The sequence below is a fragment of the Protopterus annectens genome, chromosome 3.part1 (assembly GCF_019279795.1).
Source record: "Protopterus annectens isolate FY-2018-M chromosome 3.part1, PAN1.0, whole genome shotgun sequence".
Classification (NCBI taxonomy): domain Eukaryota; kingdom Metazoa; phylum Chordata; order Ceratodontiformes; family Protopteridae; genus Protopterus; species Protopterus annectens.
In genome coordinates, this window is record NC_056732.1 from 1080382016 (window position 1) to 1080396754 (window position 14739).

Below are 14739 nucleotides of genomic sequence, written 5' to 3' on the forward strand. Positions count from 1 at the left end.
TATTTCTGGAACTTTGTCACTTCTTAAACATCTTTCTTCCTGAAATCTGCTGAAACTGTTTACTCTACTTTGTTGCTAAAACTGGAGGAGGAGAAAATCCCTTAGTCAATTTGGAAAAGAAAGCCTGAAAAAAATCTTCCCTTAATCAACTTGTCCCTTTCACCAGACTTTTTGATCACCTCTGTAGCAGAGGGGCAAACACCAAATTTCTCTCTAGGGGAGAATTTAAAATCTCATTTTTTTTAAATCTGGGAGTTTGAGAATGCAGCCAAGCAAACCTCCTTAAAACACAGTACCAATGACCACAGCCGTGGAAGTATCATCAACAGAATTGTACACACACTGCAAAGAATGAGTAGTGACCTGTGCAATACAAGAAACTAAGTTATTTTTTCTTCACAAGAACATTATACATACTTTCACAATATTTCAGAACAACATTTAACCAACCTTACACAGAAGGGGCACACACACACCTAGGGCCAATTTAGAGTGTCCAATCCACCTACAGCACGTCTTTGGGAGGAAACCCATACGAATGCAGGGAGGACACAGAAGGCATCCCCAGCAGAGAACTGAACCAGAGAATCTCTTGTTGTGAGGCAACAACGCTAACAGCTTTCCTCAGGTATAAAATTAGGTCATCTGCAAATAAAACCAGCTTTTCTTGACTACCATACCAACTATAGTCTTGAATTTTTCTTATTTTCTTTACCAATGGTTCTAAATATAATGCAAATAAAAGGGGGGGAAAAAAGAGGACACCCCTGGCTGGTTCCTCTGCTCAAGCAGATATTATCAAAGAGGACACCAACCACTTTAATTTTCACCTCGGATCACTCATATATCCTCCTTAACCTTATAATTTAAAGAAATGCAAATGCTTACATTTCCCTGCTCATAAAACCCCCCCACACGTATTACTTCAAATGCTCTCTCTACATCAAGACCCACCAACAGCAATGATATTTTCTTGCATTCTGCTTCCCTCTAGATCATCAGCGTTCTGTTGATGTTGTCAAATGTTTGCTTCTCCTCCACAAAAACACACTGATCCACATCTATCAATTCTGGTATTACTTTTGCCATTCTTTTAGCAATTACAGACACATCATTTAGTATTGAAATGGACCTATACGAAGCTGATTCTGATGGATATTTACCCTCTTTAAGCATTACAGCTACCACTGCTTTCTTTCAGGGTGTTGGTACTTCTCCTGTTGAAATACCGTTAAACAAAACTTCCCAGATCTTCATCATTTTTTTCCCTCACGGCTTCCAAACTTCCACAGAAATATCATCTACTCTTGGGGACTTTCCTGTAGACTGGTTGTACATCACAATTTTTATCTCATCTTCTCCTATCCTAACCATTAGTAATTCAGCCTCATCTACCTCTAACCTTGGCATATTTAATTCTTCCATAAACATTTCCATTTGTATCTTTTCTTGATTTCTATATTTCTCTGCTTTACACAGACCTCCATAAAGCTTCCAAAATATTTCTAATATCTCTACAGGATCTTGTTACCTTCCTTGTGATAGGCTCCCTAAGCTTGGTGACAGCCCCTTCTTTGTTACCAAAGTCATTGTGTTAAAAGTTTTTGTTCTGTAGTGTGTGTGCATATATATAAATAAATGTTGCTCAACAGCAATCTTTCTGAACTAGTGTACATTATCGAGGTAATCCCTTATTTTCTTAGTACTCAGCAGTTGATCCTCCTCTTATTCTGTGAGATTCCCCCTATTCTGCGATACTTCAACATTTGTCAGTTCCTCTAAATTTTTTTTATCAGACTCCCTTGCTATATTTTCACAAGTAATTCCTATCCTCTCGAATAGCTCCTGGATAATCTCCGCTACCCATCCCTTAAATTCCTCTCTTTTCAACACATAGGTGGGAAAGCACCAGTGCTGCATTTTTATTTCATTACCCTGTGCTTTTTAATTATATTACCTGAAATAGTTATTGGGTGCATCTCTTAAGGTCAATGTTGTTATATTGTATGTGGTAAAGAAAAAAATTACAATGCATAGTTAATTACTAAAAAACAGTTCTTCTGGAAATAGTCTTCCCATAATTTTTCCTTACTAACTCATGCACAAAACATAAAGTGCCATTTTATGTGCCTCTCCAAACACATACTCCAACAGAAATTTCATACGATTCTTGATCAAAACAATCAAAGGTACATCTCCCTTAGTTACTTGGCTACAATAACACCTCCTCACTTTTTCTACCTCATACAGAATCCAGTAAGGAGATCTTTGCCTTGCCTTCAGGGCTGTGGCAGAACCTGTGACTAGTCTGTGCACCCCAGAAGGACTAAATGTTTAGGACATTTGACCCAAAGATTTCAACTTTAAAAAAGTATTACAAACAGGACTTTTTCATTGGTTTATCCAAAGGATTCACTACCTGTGGATCAAACTTTTCTTGCATGTTAAACTTTTCAGGCACCTTTCAAGTTAAGTCCTTACATTTGGATGGGTTCACATAATTGTCCTCTAGGAATTAGCAGTATGGCCCTTTTCAAGACGGGAGGTTGATCTACCAATCGATTCCCAAGGGTTTATGTCATTGCAGCAATCATAGCTTTTTAGCTGTAGGGCCAAAACCTGGGAAGCAATACCAGCCCCCATTACCGAATTAGCACCTTCCTCCAAATCCATATCCAACCTCAAAGCAGACATACAAAAATGACAGCAAGCTAAAAAAGCAATAACTTAATCTCCTACATAATCCATCACACATTAAACAGCCCCACCCCCCATGTATGCACAATAATATTAGAGCGGTACATTACCCACTATATTCCAATGATATTTACCATGTATGCACTTCACTGGGTTAACCAGTATTCTGGACAGCTGAAGACTTCCATCTGCACAGATCTGCAAATAAAATGTCCACGTTCCACAAACTTCTACAAGCCCTCCAGTTTTCATAATCACCATAAACTATTGTATCTTTTACTATGAAAAGTTTAAATTTTCAGTTAACTCACTCTGTTACTACTGTTCTAACCCCTCTTCACATTTACTAATAAATAAACAATGTAAATTATCTTCCAGTTTTCATTTATTACTAATTATACGTTGCTTAGAGATTACATTATGCACTTACTATCAAGTTATGTTTTGTATGTTTTAAATACTGCTTGCATATACCACACTACAAATGCATCTGGAATAGGTCCACTTGAATCAGTGATCTATACAGTCAGCCAATTAAAATAAAATACAGAGAACTCATATTTGAAACATCACTGTTGACTTTTCATATTTGCAGAGTCAAACATTGCTAGTGTATTATTTTATTTCAAATCCAGCAGATTCCTGTTTTTCAACCATATAATTTTAATAAAGCAACTAATTGCAAGCATGCTTCAATTTATAACAAATCAAACATTAAATATAAAACCACACAAGTAGTAACTGACACCACCACAAAGACAAAATGTGCTACTTCACAACTACAAGCAAAACATCATGATCTGACAATCAAGCCACCAACTAAATTTAGTGGATACCAATCCTCTTATGTTCAGTTTTTGGCAGGGCCTGCATTTATAGGTTTTTGCTAGGCAACTGACCTGTGAGGATATCAAGAAACATTGCCTTTCATTTTCATGGTAATTTTTAGCCATTATATTTTACATACAATTAATCCAGAGACCAAACAAGGATATGTTAGGACACTTACATGCAGCACCACTGCCCTGGAGTTGTAATGTTGGAGGAGTAGACAGGTAACTGAAAATTCATCTGAACAGAATAAGTACATTACTTTGCTTTATGTGGAATGAAGACAATTCCACAAAAGTACTACCCTCTGTGATACAAACCTATCCTCCCAACATTCTCTATTTAAATTTTGCATGACAGATAACAGATCCCCCATGTTTATATCACTGAACTTGCGAGTGGGTAATAGGTCTGACAGAATAGGGTCTGCTGAAGCTCTACATGCAAGGTAGAGATTACCTTTTAGTAGCCTGTGTGATAGTGACAAAAGGCACAAGGCTTTGATACTGTCTGCATAACTCTTCGATTTAGGCTCTTGATTAAGATTTAATGTCATGGTTATTATACTTGTCAAAAGTGTTTGAACAGGTACATACTGAAAAGGCATTATTTTCAATGATTGGCTTAAATAAATGCCAAGTACAGTGGAAGAATTCCATCTCGGCAGCTAAATACAATACCTTTAAAAATAAGCTGTGCAATGAAAAATGACTTATTTTACATTTGATTACCGGGAAAGCCTGACATGACAACATGTCCATTTTCAGGAGGCCCGGGGAGAAAATCTCCACACAGACAAATGACTAAAGTGTTTTAAAGGAAAAAAAAAATAACAGAGAAGGTACATTACAAAACAACTGTACATACAATTTTACATTAGCTTAAATATCAACAAATATGTACAAACAAGGATACAACAGATAAAATGCGTAGCATAAAGATGTGAAATAACATTGGGTTACATTTAATACATAAAATCCACAGTGAAATCGGAGGTGGTAGTGTTCGTATGAAGAAGGAATATGCAAGATTTATTTTTAGTGTGGGGCAGAGCCATTTAGTGGCAAGGTGGGTTTTTATTGTTTAAAATTTAAAGTAAGGCTAGTAGTGATGTTACTAGGTAGAGAGCTCCAAATAGTAGGTGGATTCTCCAGCACAATCGATTGTGCACTGTTGAGATTCGCAAGAGGGGCTTATTGTTTGAACGCACTATTCTGCCACAGGAATAGGCCTCTTGTAAGTTTTGTAATGGTGTTTTTGCAGAATGACAGAATATTTTTTAAGCCATGTTAAGCTGGGACAAAATGTAGGAATTGGGGAAGTTCTAACCAATGTAGTTTCCTTGATCTCTGTGTAGTGTTTGCTGCATATCTATTTTATTGTAACAGAATTCCAGTTTTTCCAGATCAGTTTTCCTAATGTTTACATGTATAGGTGATGCATATAGAAGAGTTGAGGATAAATGAGTTTGGGCAATAGGCATTCTTGTGCTATTTGTGAGATACTGCCTACTCCTATATAATGTACCTAGTTTTTTGTGTACTTTCTTAATTAATTGAGCGATATGGATGTCAAATCTCATATTAGTGTCAGTTTCCACACCTAACAGTTTAGTATGTGAGAAGGGAGTGAAAGTAGTGTTATTTCTGAAGACAATGTAAAACGATTCTGTGTGTACAGCAGCTTTGTTGGGATAGAATAGCATGAGTTTTGTCTTACTGGGGTTTAATAATTAAGCAGGAGTTTGTTAGCCAGGACTCTATTTTGAGAAAGGATGACTGAGAGTACTTGCAGCTCAGGAAAGGTACTGGCAGCACATAGGACTATAGAGTCATCAGCATATTGGATAACTGTGGAAGCGGAGGCTGCAGTACAGAGATGGTTAGTAAATATGGGGAAGACTTCTTAAAACAGTGTCTACACTGTGATTAAAGGACAGTTCACTGTTGACATAGGATCCCAGATCTCTAAAGACAGGATCAATTTTCAGAGCTATGTTGTCAATGCGAGAGTTACAGGGTAAGTCATGCTTGCTGAAGAATACAATTATACACTTCCGTGCATTTAGTCTATGGTTTTGACATTAACGGTTTCAGACAGACCATCTTGTAGGGGTCTTGGTGTTCTCTTGGGAATTTATGATGGTACAAAGTTTGCAATCATCCACAAACCCTTAACATTAGTTCTGACCTGCAAAAAAGTAAATGTCAATTACTATCCAAGGAGTTACACAGGAATTAACATTTAGCTGGGCGTGTTTACCTACAATAAGAGTATGATTGACATCCATCTCCTTTTTGGGGTCCAGATATGTGGTGGACACTAATCTGCCTGAGTCATCTACTGTTTCGGTAACTTTTTTTGAAAAAGACAAGCAGGTTAAGTAGGCAGGACCTACCCTTGATGAATCTGAATTGGGTCAAACGTCTGTAGGCTACTATAGTAATTCCATACTGATCCTTTCCATAACCTTACAAATGACAGTAGTCAGGTTTATGGGTCTATAATTATCCAGCTCCATTGATACTCCACCTTTGTGCAGAGAAATTATTGTTACTGCCCTTTTACTCAACAGCTTCAATAAAGGAACATTTATATTAAAAAAAAAAAAAAAAAGGAAAGTTTTCGGAATGGGTACAACCATTGTCACTTGTACAACACTATACTACAAAGCACCAGAAAGCTATCACACAGGAATAATTTCCCCCATCCAAGGATGGAAATTCTTACTCCAAAGATAGGTAGTCAAACTAGAAGTACGACACTGATCATTGTGGTTTACTCAAACACAAGGTGCAGAGTTTGGTTCTCAAATAGGTTCATAGGTAGGTACTAGGCTATCGGCCCTGGGGCCTATACAAGCCTAGCCAAAAAGGCACCCTGATTTTTGCCACCCAAGAAAATTATTTTCCTGTGCCATTGTATAGCAGAGCCACAGAAGTGATCCCAGGGGTGAATTTCCTATTTCCCATCCAATCATCAAGATTTTTTTCTTGAAGAGTGCTAATGAGGAGCTTTGTTCGATATAGATAGGCAGTTTATTCCAGAGTATTGGGAAGTCTCTGGGACAGGAATCTATCCCTCCGGCATGTTCTGTTTATTGTGGTGACAAATGATAGGCTCAAGACTGCCATAAGGGCAGTTAGCCTACTACTAACCCATGAACCTATGAATATGAAATATAAATCTTATCAAGCAATACTACAAACAAGCGTTTAACACTAAATTACTACCAAAAATAACCCAATTCAGAAAAAAAATCCATAGGCAAGCAACCAAAATGTTTGCAATATTCTTGCTTTATAACTTATTACTCAATAATCAGTCAAAAAAGTGCTCCACAATAAGGTACCAACCTACATAAAATATAGCACAATTACAAATCCCCAGAAATCAAATGTATAATTAAACACATTTGCACCAGTCAATGGAATTGCATAACAAAGGGAGTAAAAAAAGGGAATCATACTACTCCAGCTACATTTTATACCAAAATGGATCACTTCAAACAAATGCTTCCTGCATTACTTTCACATATTTATACTAAGCCAGTATGTCAACCATTGCAGACTTAACCTGGGATGCCATAAAAAAAATAGTTTAACTGATGATGGTAAGGGGAAAAATCATTTGGGAGACATAACTGCAATGTTACTAGTTTGGACTGTGCTAGCTGGAAGGGAAATTGCAAGAAACTGGAAGAGAGAGGAGGAGAGAGAAACTGAAAAATTGAGATGATTAAGATGCAGTCCTGGACGTTCAGTGTAGGTCATGTGGTATACCTCACTTTTGAGGACAGCATGCATAACTGTAAAAATCTTACCCTACTTGTAACTAAATTACTGCAGGGAAAATTAGAAAGCCTCCCAACTATGCTAGTTATGATGCACTCATAAATCATTTGTACACCAACCAATTACATATATCAAAAACAATCAAAGTGTCATTTATAGAAACCCGATTGTCTACTACCCATGGCAACAATTCCTAAACAAACAAGAAGTTACAGAAAGTAGCAATATACTTATATCGCTTCACAGTACACAGTGCAGGGACAACAAGACAGATGTAGGAAATGTTAACGTTCGTCTTTGTAAATATTACGTAGGAAGATTATCCACAAACTATCATTCCTCGTCAGAATTTATATAAGAACACCAATTAACAAGCCTCTGACCCAGTATAAAACAAGCGATTGTTTAGAAAAGAACTGTAAACTGTTCACTGTTTCAACATACAACATACAGCTGTCCAACCTACATGCAAATGCTAACCATAAGTAGTCTGGGGCCTCATAACAGGGAGCACTATGTTTGACAACTGGAACGCAATGTCACTGTACCATACTACACTCTTCTAGCAGATGATATATCTCCTACAAACTGCCAGAACAAATGAGCAACTTTAACTTTCACTACTTGGGTACTTCCAACGTCAAAGAACTCTAGGAGATCCAAAGAGTCTTAATAACAGCATCACTGCTTCCTAAAATCAATAGCTAGCGTGAGGAAACTACAATAGCAATGATAAAATCACATAAAACAAGGCTTTACATATCAGCTTCAGGTAGCTATGTCATTACACCTGACCTGTGTGACGGTGACTCCACGGTCAGTACCTCCCACTTTTACGAGCAGATAAGACACAACAACAGAGCTCTTCTTAAGGCAAAAAACCTACTTTCCTACAGAAAAGCAATTCTCATCATGTTATCTAACGTACTTAGAGTACGTGAAGTGTTTTAATACAAACACGACAACGGGAAAAAACAACTGTCACGTCCAATATACAGGTAAACTAAGTCAAACATACTCCATTGCTCACCTGCATAGACGCCATGATGAAATTCCCTCAGCCCCTGACGCGATTCACTGCCTGTACTTTACGTCGTAGGTCACGTGTGTTACGAAAGTCTTCGCGACAGCATGAGTTTGGTTCTGCTGATTGGTTTGTATGGAACATATGTATTTTTTTTCGGGCGGAGGTGAGATTGATGGTTTTGTCTATTGAGTTTGAGTTTTGTGAATTGTGGCATTGTTTGGTTTGTAAAATGTTTTTTATTGTTCGTGTTGTTGCTAGATTTAATGGATTCGTTGTAATCGGACTGGCCTGCAGTGACAAAAACCTATCTTACCGAGGCTTAGTGTAGCTTGGAGAGTCCTTCTGATGCACGTGTAACGATGGAATATTATTCGGTATTCTAACAGGCAGACATCGGAATCTGGATGCAAATGTGCAGGCATAAAAATAGTGCCAAACATTCTATGTTTTATGTGTACTCTCATTAAGAAGCATCAGTTGCTTTAGTGTATAAGCTGGATACTCCTATGTTTGAACGCGTTATAAGAATTAACGGTCTTCGTATTTCATCTCCAGTTCCAAAATGTGGAATACTACCTCTCACGATATGGAGCTCCTGGGCAAAATATATGCTCCCTTTAGAAAGCCGAAAACTTAAAATGGATATTTGTAGGGGAAAAATGTATGGTAAACCCTTGGAACACGGACATTTAAAAAAATGGGAAGATTTTAATGTATCCCTATGATGTACACTACAGAGGTATTCAGACCTTAATTCTGGTTAATTGACTGCTTTAAGAAAGGTGTTATTCTTGCAAGGTTTTCGGTAACGTGTCAAAGGGCTTGATTCAGCTGCGAACTCTTGAATGCATTGGCAAGACTTCATCGTCTTAACACACCCGTGATTTGACCTAATGAGATGTGGTTGAATGGCCAAGTATTCCTAATGCACTCTTCAAGACTTTGTAACGGAGTCGGTCTTTTTTTTTCTTGTTACCAAAAGCAATGCGTAATGGTTTTCTTGGCTGTGCCTGACAACTAAGATCGTTTCTGTTCTCTTCTCTCATACAGAAAATGTAGAATGCACACTAGGAGTCTCTCATACAGAAAATGTAGAACGCACACTAGGAGTCTTGCAATATTCCCTTATCGGTGTGAATGAGATGTTTTGAAAGAATGCTAACTGTTTCCCAGCAATGAAGAGTTAGACAGTAAAGTATGGATAAGAGAAGGACTGTCTTTTACTCTGCCGGATGCGCAGTACTAAGCACCGCCCATTTCCTTTGATTTTGTAGCTATAAACGCCCTCTTAAAGGGCCACTTCCTGGATACAATCATTACTCGTTTTAACTGCCCCAAAAGTCGGTTAGAAGCAAAAAACGGCTTATTTAAATATAAACATTAACGTATTGAACTGTAGAGCATTTGCTTGTACCGGGAATATCAGTAAAATAAAAGTCTGACGAGGGTTAAGGGTGCGACAGCAAATACGCAAAACAAGACATTCTAGTGTATAATACAGTCCATGTGCAAGTTAAACAATTGTTCTTTTAACTTTGTTTTTTATAGTTTATATTAGTATACGCTAGTATTAGGGTTACCACCTGTCCCATTTTGCGGGGGACAGTCCCTCTTTGGGCATTTGTGACCTGCAAAAAAACTGTAAAAATGGCAAATGTCATGAGATTATAGGGCAAAATTATTTCATATATTTTACTGGCTGTGGGTATGTTCCGGCCTGCAAAATCTGACGTTTGTACCAAAAATGTCCCACTTTGGGCATTTAAAAAGGTGGCAACCCTAGCTAGGATGCGAAGTTGCAGGCACCAACTTCATAATGTCAGCTCTCTTATTTTTCAGGCAATAAATGGTGTGGAGAAGATGAGCTTAAAAAAAGTGTAATGGGGGGCTTGTGTCCCCCACATGGACTTACGCAGGATATGCTAGTAGTCTCCTTTCTGAATGTGGATGGGCATCTCTCAAAGTCAGTAATGCACATTCTATTTTTAAATTTTTTTTATACTTCAAACGTTTAATGTTAAAAAGTACAGAATTAACAATAACAATGTGCCAGCCAGCACTTAACAGACCGCTCCCTTGGGGGTGTCAATCAAGTCGTGACCACCTGCACCAAGTAAAATGGTGTGTCCTAAAGTAAACAATCGGTAAAGTACACGTAGGAAGCATATTTGGTCGAGGGGTTGTTTATCAGTAGACACTACATGTAAGGAAATTAGTATAAACACCTCACAATATACAGTGTATACCTTTCTTTATGTAAACCACTGTGTAGGGCAGTAATATTCTATGCAATATTTCATGCATGAATCACATTAGAGTCTTATTCCACAAAAAAAATAAATTGTAAGCCTTCCTGTTTTCCCTTTTGCAGATTTGCTGTGTTTGGGCTATTTGATGGTATGTGTTATTTCCTTTTAGTAGGGAAATCAGGTGAGATTTTCTTACAGGATGTTGCAGTAGTATCTTCTGTCACAGAAGCTCCATTTCAGGGATGCATGTAAGGTCTAACTTGATTGGCTTAATTTTCCTTTAAGGATGTCAGACTGTCTTTGCATGGGGTTGATGCATGTAGACTGCATGGGGTTGATGCATGTAGACTGCAACAACCTTTTCATATATTGTCTGTCTGTGTACCATTGGAGTTCATTTAAGTTGTCTTTTCACCATTTTATTTGTATGTTATTAATTATTCGCCGAGCCTTTGTCTTGACTTGCAAGTGTGGTTGTTACTTCAAACTGGTAAAATAATAGTCTTGCTATATGTGTTGATGTCTCCTTTTTCTTTTAAGCAGGTATTTAATCATAATGTCATTTTCATAAGACCAGATTTTTGCAAATACTGAATCTGTCACATCCTGAATGAATGCCAGTCTTGAACCATTTTTAGTGTGCTTCAGTGTCAATGTTAGCTACAGCCTTGTTGGATATCCTTTCTTGGAGAGATTGCTAAAAGTTCTTTTAAAACAGTGTTTTTTTTTTTGGTGGACATAGTGTTGGATTTCCCGTGCACTGATTATTTTTTTTTTTTTTTTTTTTTTTTTTTTGCTGTCTTTGATACACCTGTTTGTGTAAATGCTTATCATAAATGTAATGAGTTGCTGGTCTGTCCAGGCAATCTTCAGCTGCTAACATTGTCAGGTTATCTCTTTTTCAGTCACAAACTACCAATTATTTAGCATGATAGGTGGTTGAGCTTGGAGTAAATGTGCCTTCAAATCATGCACAGTCAAGTTTGCTCAAAGTAGAGCAGTAAACACTTTTGCAGTAAACACTTTTCTGCATTATGTTGTGTCATTGGAATTGCTTCTAACATTTTGAAAGGTATGTTGCATTTACATCTAATGCTCTGAAGTGATGTTTCATTTTATTATTCTGTACAGTTCATGTTTGCTTCCCTTCTATATGTTCATTCCCCTCGTGGGCTGCGGGTTTCCTAAAATGGGTGCTTGGACTAGTGAACTTGCCCATTTATCAAATGTAAAAACAAATTAGTAGAATGCCATTGTCTTCCTTCCTAATGGTGCTTTTACAGATACCACCATCTTTCTTCCTGGTGGTGCTTTTCCAGATTTCTGAATAACATTCATTTGCAGCAGTGAAGTCTGCAATAAATAATCTTGCCATTCCTTTAATGGTGAACATTGGTCAAGAGTTGAAGCTGATGTAGACGCAGTGTGAAATCTCAGGGCACATACACTGATTATGTTGCCACACTGACCATTTATGAGTTTGAAACAGACTTCACGTAACAGTCATTAATGTCAGTACAGATTTTTGTAAGCTAAACTGATAAGCTTGTTTTTGAGGACAGAACCCATGACAGACTGTGGCAGCGTTAATGTGATATACTTGGCAAGGTGCACTGTATGTCCCTCCTTTTACATAGGAAAAACCAACAGGTCCTTTAGAGAACGGATCAGAGAACATATATATCATATTCGTGTTGGGTCCACTCAGAATGCTTTAGCCAAGCATATTTTGACACTTGGTATGGAACACAAGTTTGTTTTCTGTGTTCTCCAAACTTTGTCTAATAATGTAAGAGGAGGGGATTTGGTGAATTTAACCTTAGAGAATGAGCTCAAGTGGATCATTAGGTGCAGAGCCGATAGAGCACCTGGATTGAACGATAAGGTCCAGATTAGACCCATCTTGAAAAAGAGGAGACCTTGTAGACCTAAATAATGATTTGTTTTTCCTTGTAGGTTTTTGTCCTTTTTCTTCCACTTTCTTTTTTCCCCTTCACCTTTTTCCCTCTTTTCCCCTTTTCTCCACTTTTCCCCTCCATTTTTCCACCTTCTCCCCCTTCCCTTTCCCCCTCCCCCCCCCTATTTCTCTCTTCTCCTTTCTTTTCTTTTTCTTTCCTTTTTCTTATATTATGGGGGATATGTTCATTCTTTTGTTCCAACACTCTGTTAATAGTTGCCTACTAGAGACCCATAGGTCTATGTTTTGCTATATTCGTATAGTATATTACTGCATATTTGCTTGATATATTATGTTTATTTGATTTGTGCTGTATTGATATGTATCTTTTAGATATCAGCCTGTTCTATGTTGGAGTATGTGGTTTTTTGTTTGAATTTATATGAGCCACGATATTTCATTCAATGTGTAGTGAGAACATGCATTGGTTTTTTATTTTTGGACCTCAAGAATTTGTACGCTATATGAATTTACTTTACAGCCTAATTTTTAGGATTGACTGCCACCTATTGATGGTTTCTGTTAAGGCATCAGTTATGTAGTGTTCGTCGTACTTTTGTGACGACGATACGCAACGTGGATATACATTCAGAGTTAAGAAGCGTTCTGTTTGTTGCTAGTCTATATTACACTATGCCTTTGTTTTAGTAATATTTTTAACATCCTATGGACTGTAGGCGCTGACATATTTATGATGTCCACTTGGTAAGCGCCCTTGATTAGAATGGATTTTTTTGATTAGCTAAGTTGAGCTGGTTTATGCAACAACGCATTTGAGGATGTTGACTTGATGTTTTTAAGGTTTCTAAACACATGCTGCAGTGCTCGCGTGTTTGATCTATTTGTCCTACCTGCTTGGCATTTCACCAGCCTGTATATATTCTTGTTATGAATGGGACGGTTGATCGCCGTTGTATGTACTTGTTTTGATAAGTTTTTAATGCATGATTAGCTGCTATGGGGAGGGATGTTATGAACTATATATGAATGTTTTCACCTCCGTAGGAGTTTTTAGTGCTGATTTTAACTATATTTGTTTATGTGTTTTTAACATTGTGCATTTTCACCCTATGATATATTTGATGCATTTGATTCACAGTTTATGTGAAAGTTTTTTGACATGTTTAATATTCATGTGATGATGACTTTATTAATGCATATTGATTGGTTTGAGCTCGACCAACCAACAGAGCTCTGAGGTTTTTTAAACTTGTTTAGCAGTTGTTTTTGTAAAAGTCTGAAGAAGCCTCAGGGTGAAAGCGCTTACTGGAATTAAACTCTTTTGTTCAAATTCTGGATTCTTGATTCGTTGTTTGGAGATCTACAAGTGATTTGTTTGCCATCCTGGGACCACACTTGAACTTTTCTGCATTATGTTGTGTCATTGGAATTGCTTCTAACATTTTGAAAGGTATGTTGCATTTACATCTAATGCTCTGAAGTGATGTTTCATTTTATTATTCTGTACAGTTCATGTTTGCTTCCCTTCTATATGTTCATTCCCCTCGTGGGCTGCGGGTTTCCTAAAATGGGTGCTTGGACTAGTGAACTTGCCCATTTATCAAATGTAAAAACAAATTAGTAGAATGCCATTGTCTTCCTTCTTAATGGTGCTTTTACAGATACCACCATCTTTCTTCCTGGTGGTGCTTTTCCAGATTTCTGAATAACATTCATTTGCAGCAGTGAAGTCTGCAATAAATAATCTTGCCATTCCTTTAATGGTGAACATTGGTCAAGAGTTGAAGCTGATGTAGACGCAGTGTGAAATCTCAGGGCACATACACTGATTATGTTGCCACACTGACCATTTATGAGTTTGAAACAGACTTCACGTAACAGTCATTAATGTCAGTACAGATTTTTGTAAGCTAAACTGATAAGCTTGTTTTTGAGGACAGAACCCATGCCATCAGAGCTGGATCATAATCAAGTGGGGCAAGGTAATGAATTGGCACCACTTCCCCCCGCCCACTCGCAGAGATACCATTATCCCATTATGTGGCAGTCTAATTCTGCGGTCTAACTTAAGGTAGCATTGTCAGTGTTAATACTGCCAAGTTCCCTAGTGATCAGTAGCAACAGATGTTCCTTCTAGCTCATTATTATTATTCCTTAAGAGAGAATGTTGCTTACTGCAAAATTCGTAACATTTTTCTTTTGATCATAAATGTAGAAACGGGA

General features: G+C 37.5%; 2 protein-coding genes across 3 annotated transcripts in view; both read right to left on the reverse strand.

Moving 5' to 3' along the window:
* The window catches only part of UBE2W (ubiquitin conjugating enzyme E2 W), a 514818-nt gene extending 506373 nt beyond the window's left edge, over positions 1-8445 (reverse strand). Inside the window, exon 1 of one of the 2 annotated variants that reach the window (XM_044067221.1) lies at positions 8353-8445. In XM_044067221.1, the coding sequence (XP_043923156.1) occupies positions 8353-8367 (15 nt within the window). In that variant the 5' untranslated portion in view covers positions 8368-8445. Of the gene's footprint in view, positions 1-8117; positions 8283-8352 lie in introns of those variants that run through there. The other variant, XM_044067222.1, reaches the window with a different exon arrangement.
* Positions 1-14739, reverse strand: part of TMEM70 (transmembrane protein 70) — a 798264-nt gene that overhangs the window by 571496 nt on the left and 212029 nt on the right. The gene's annotated exons all lie outside the window — the stretch shown is intronic.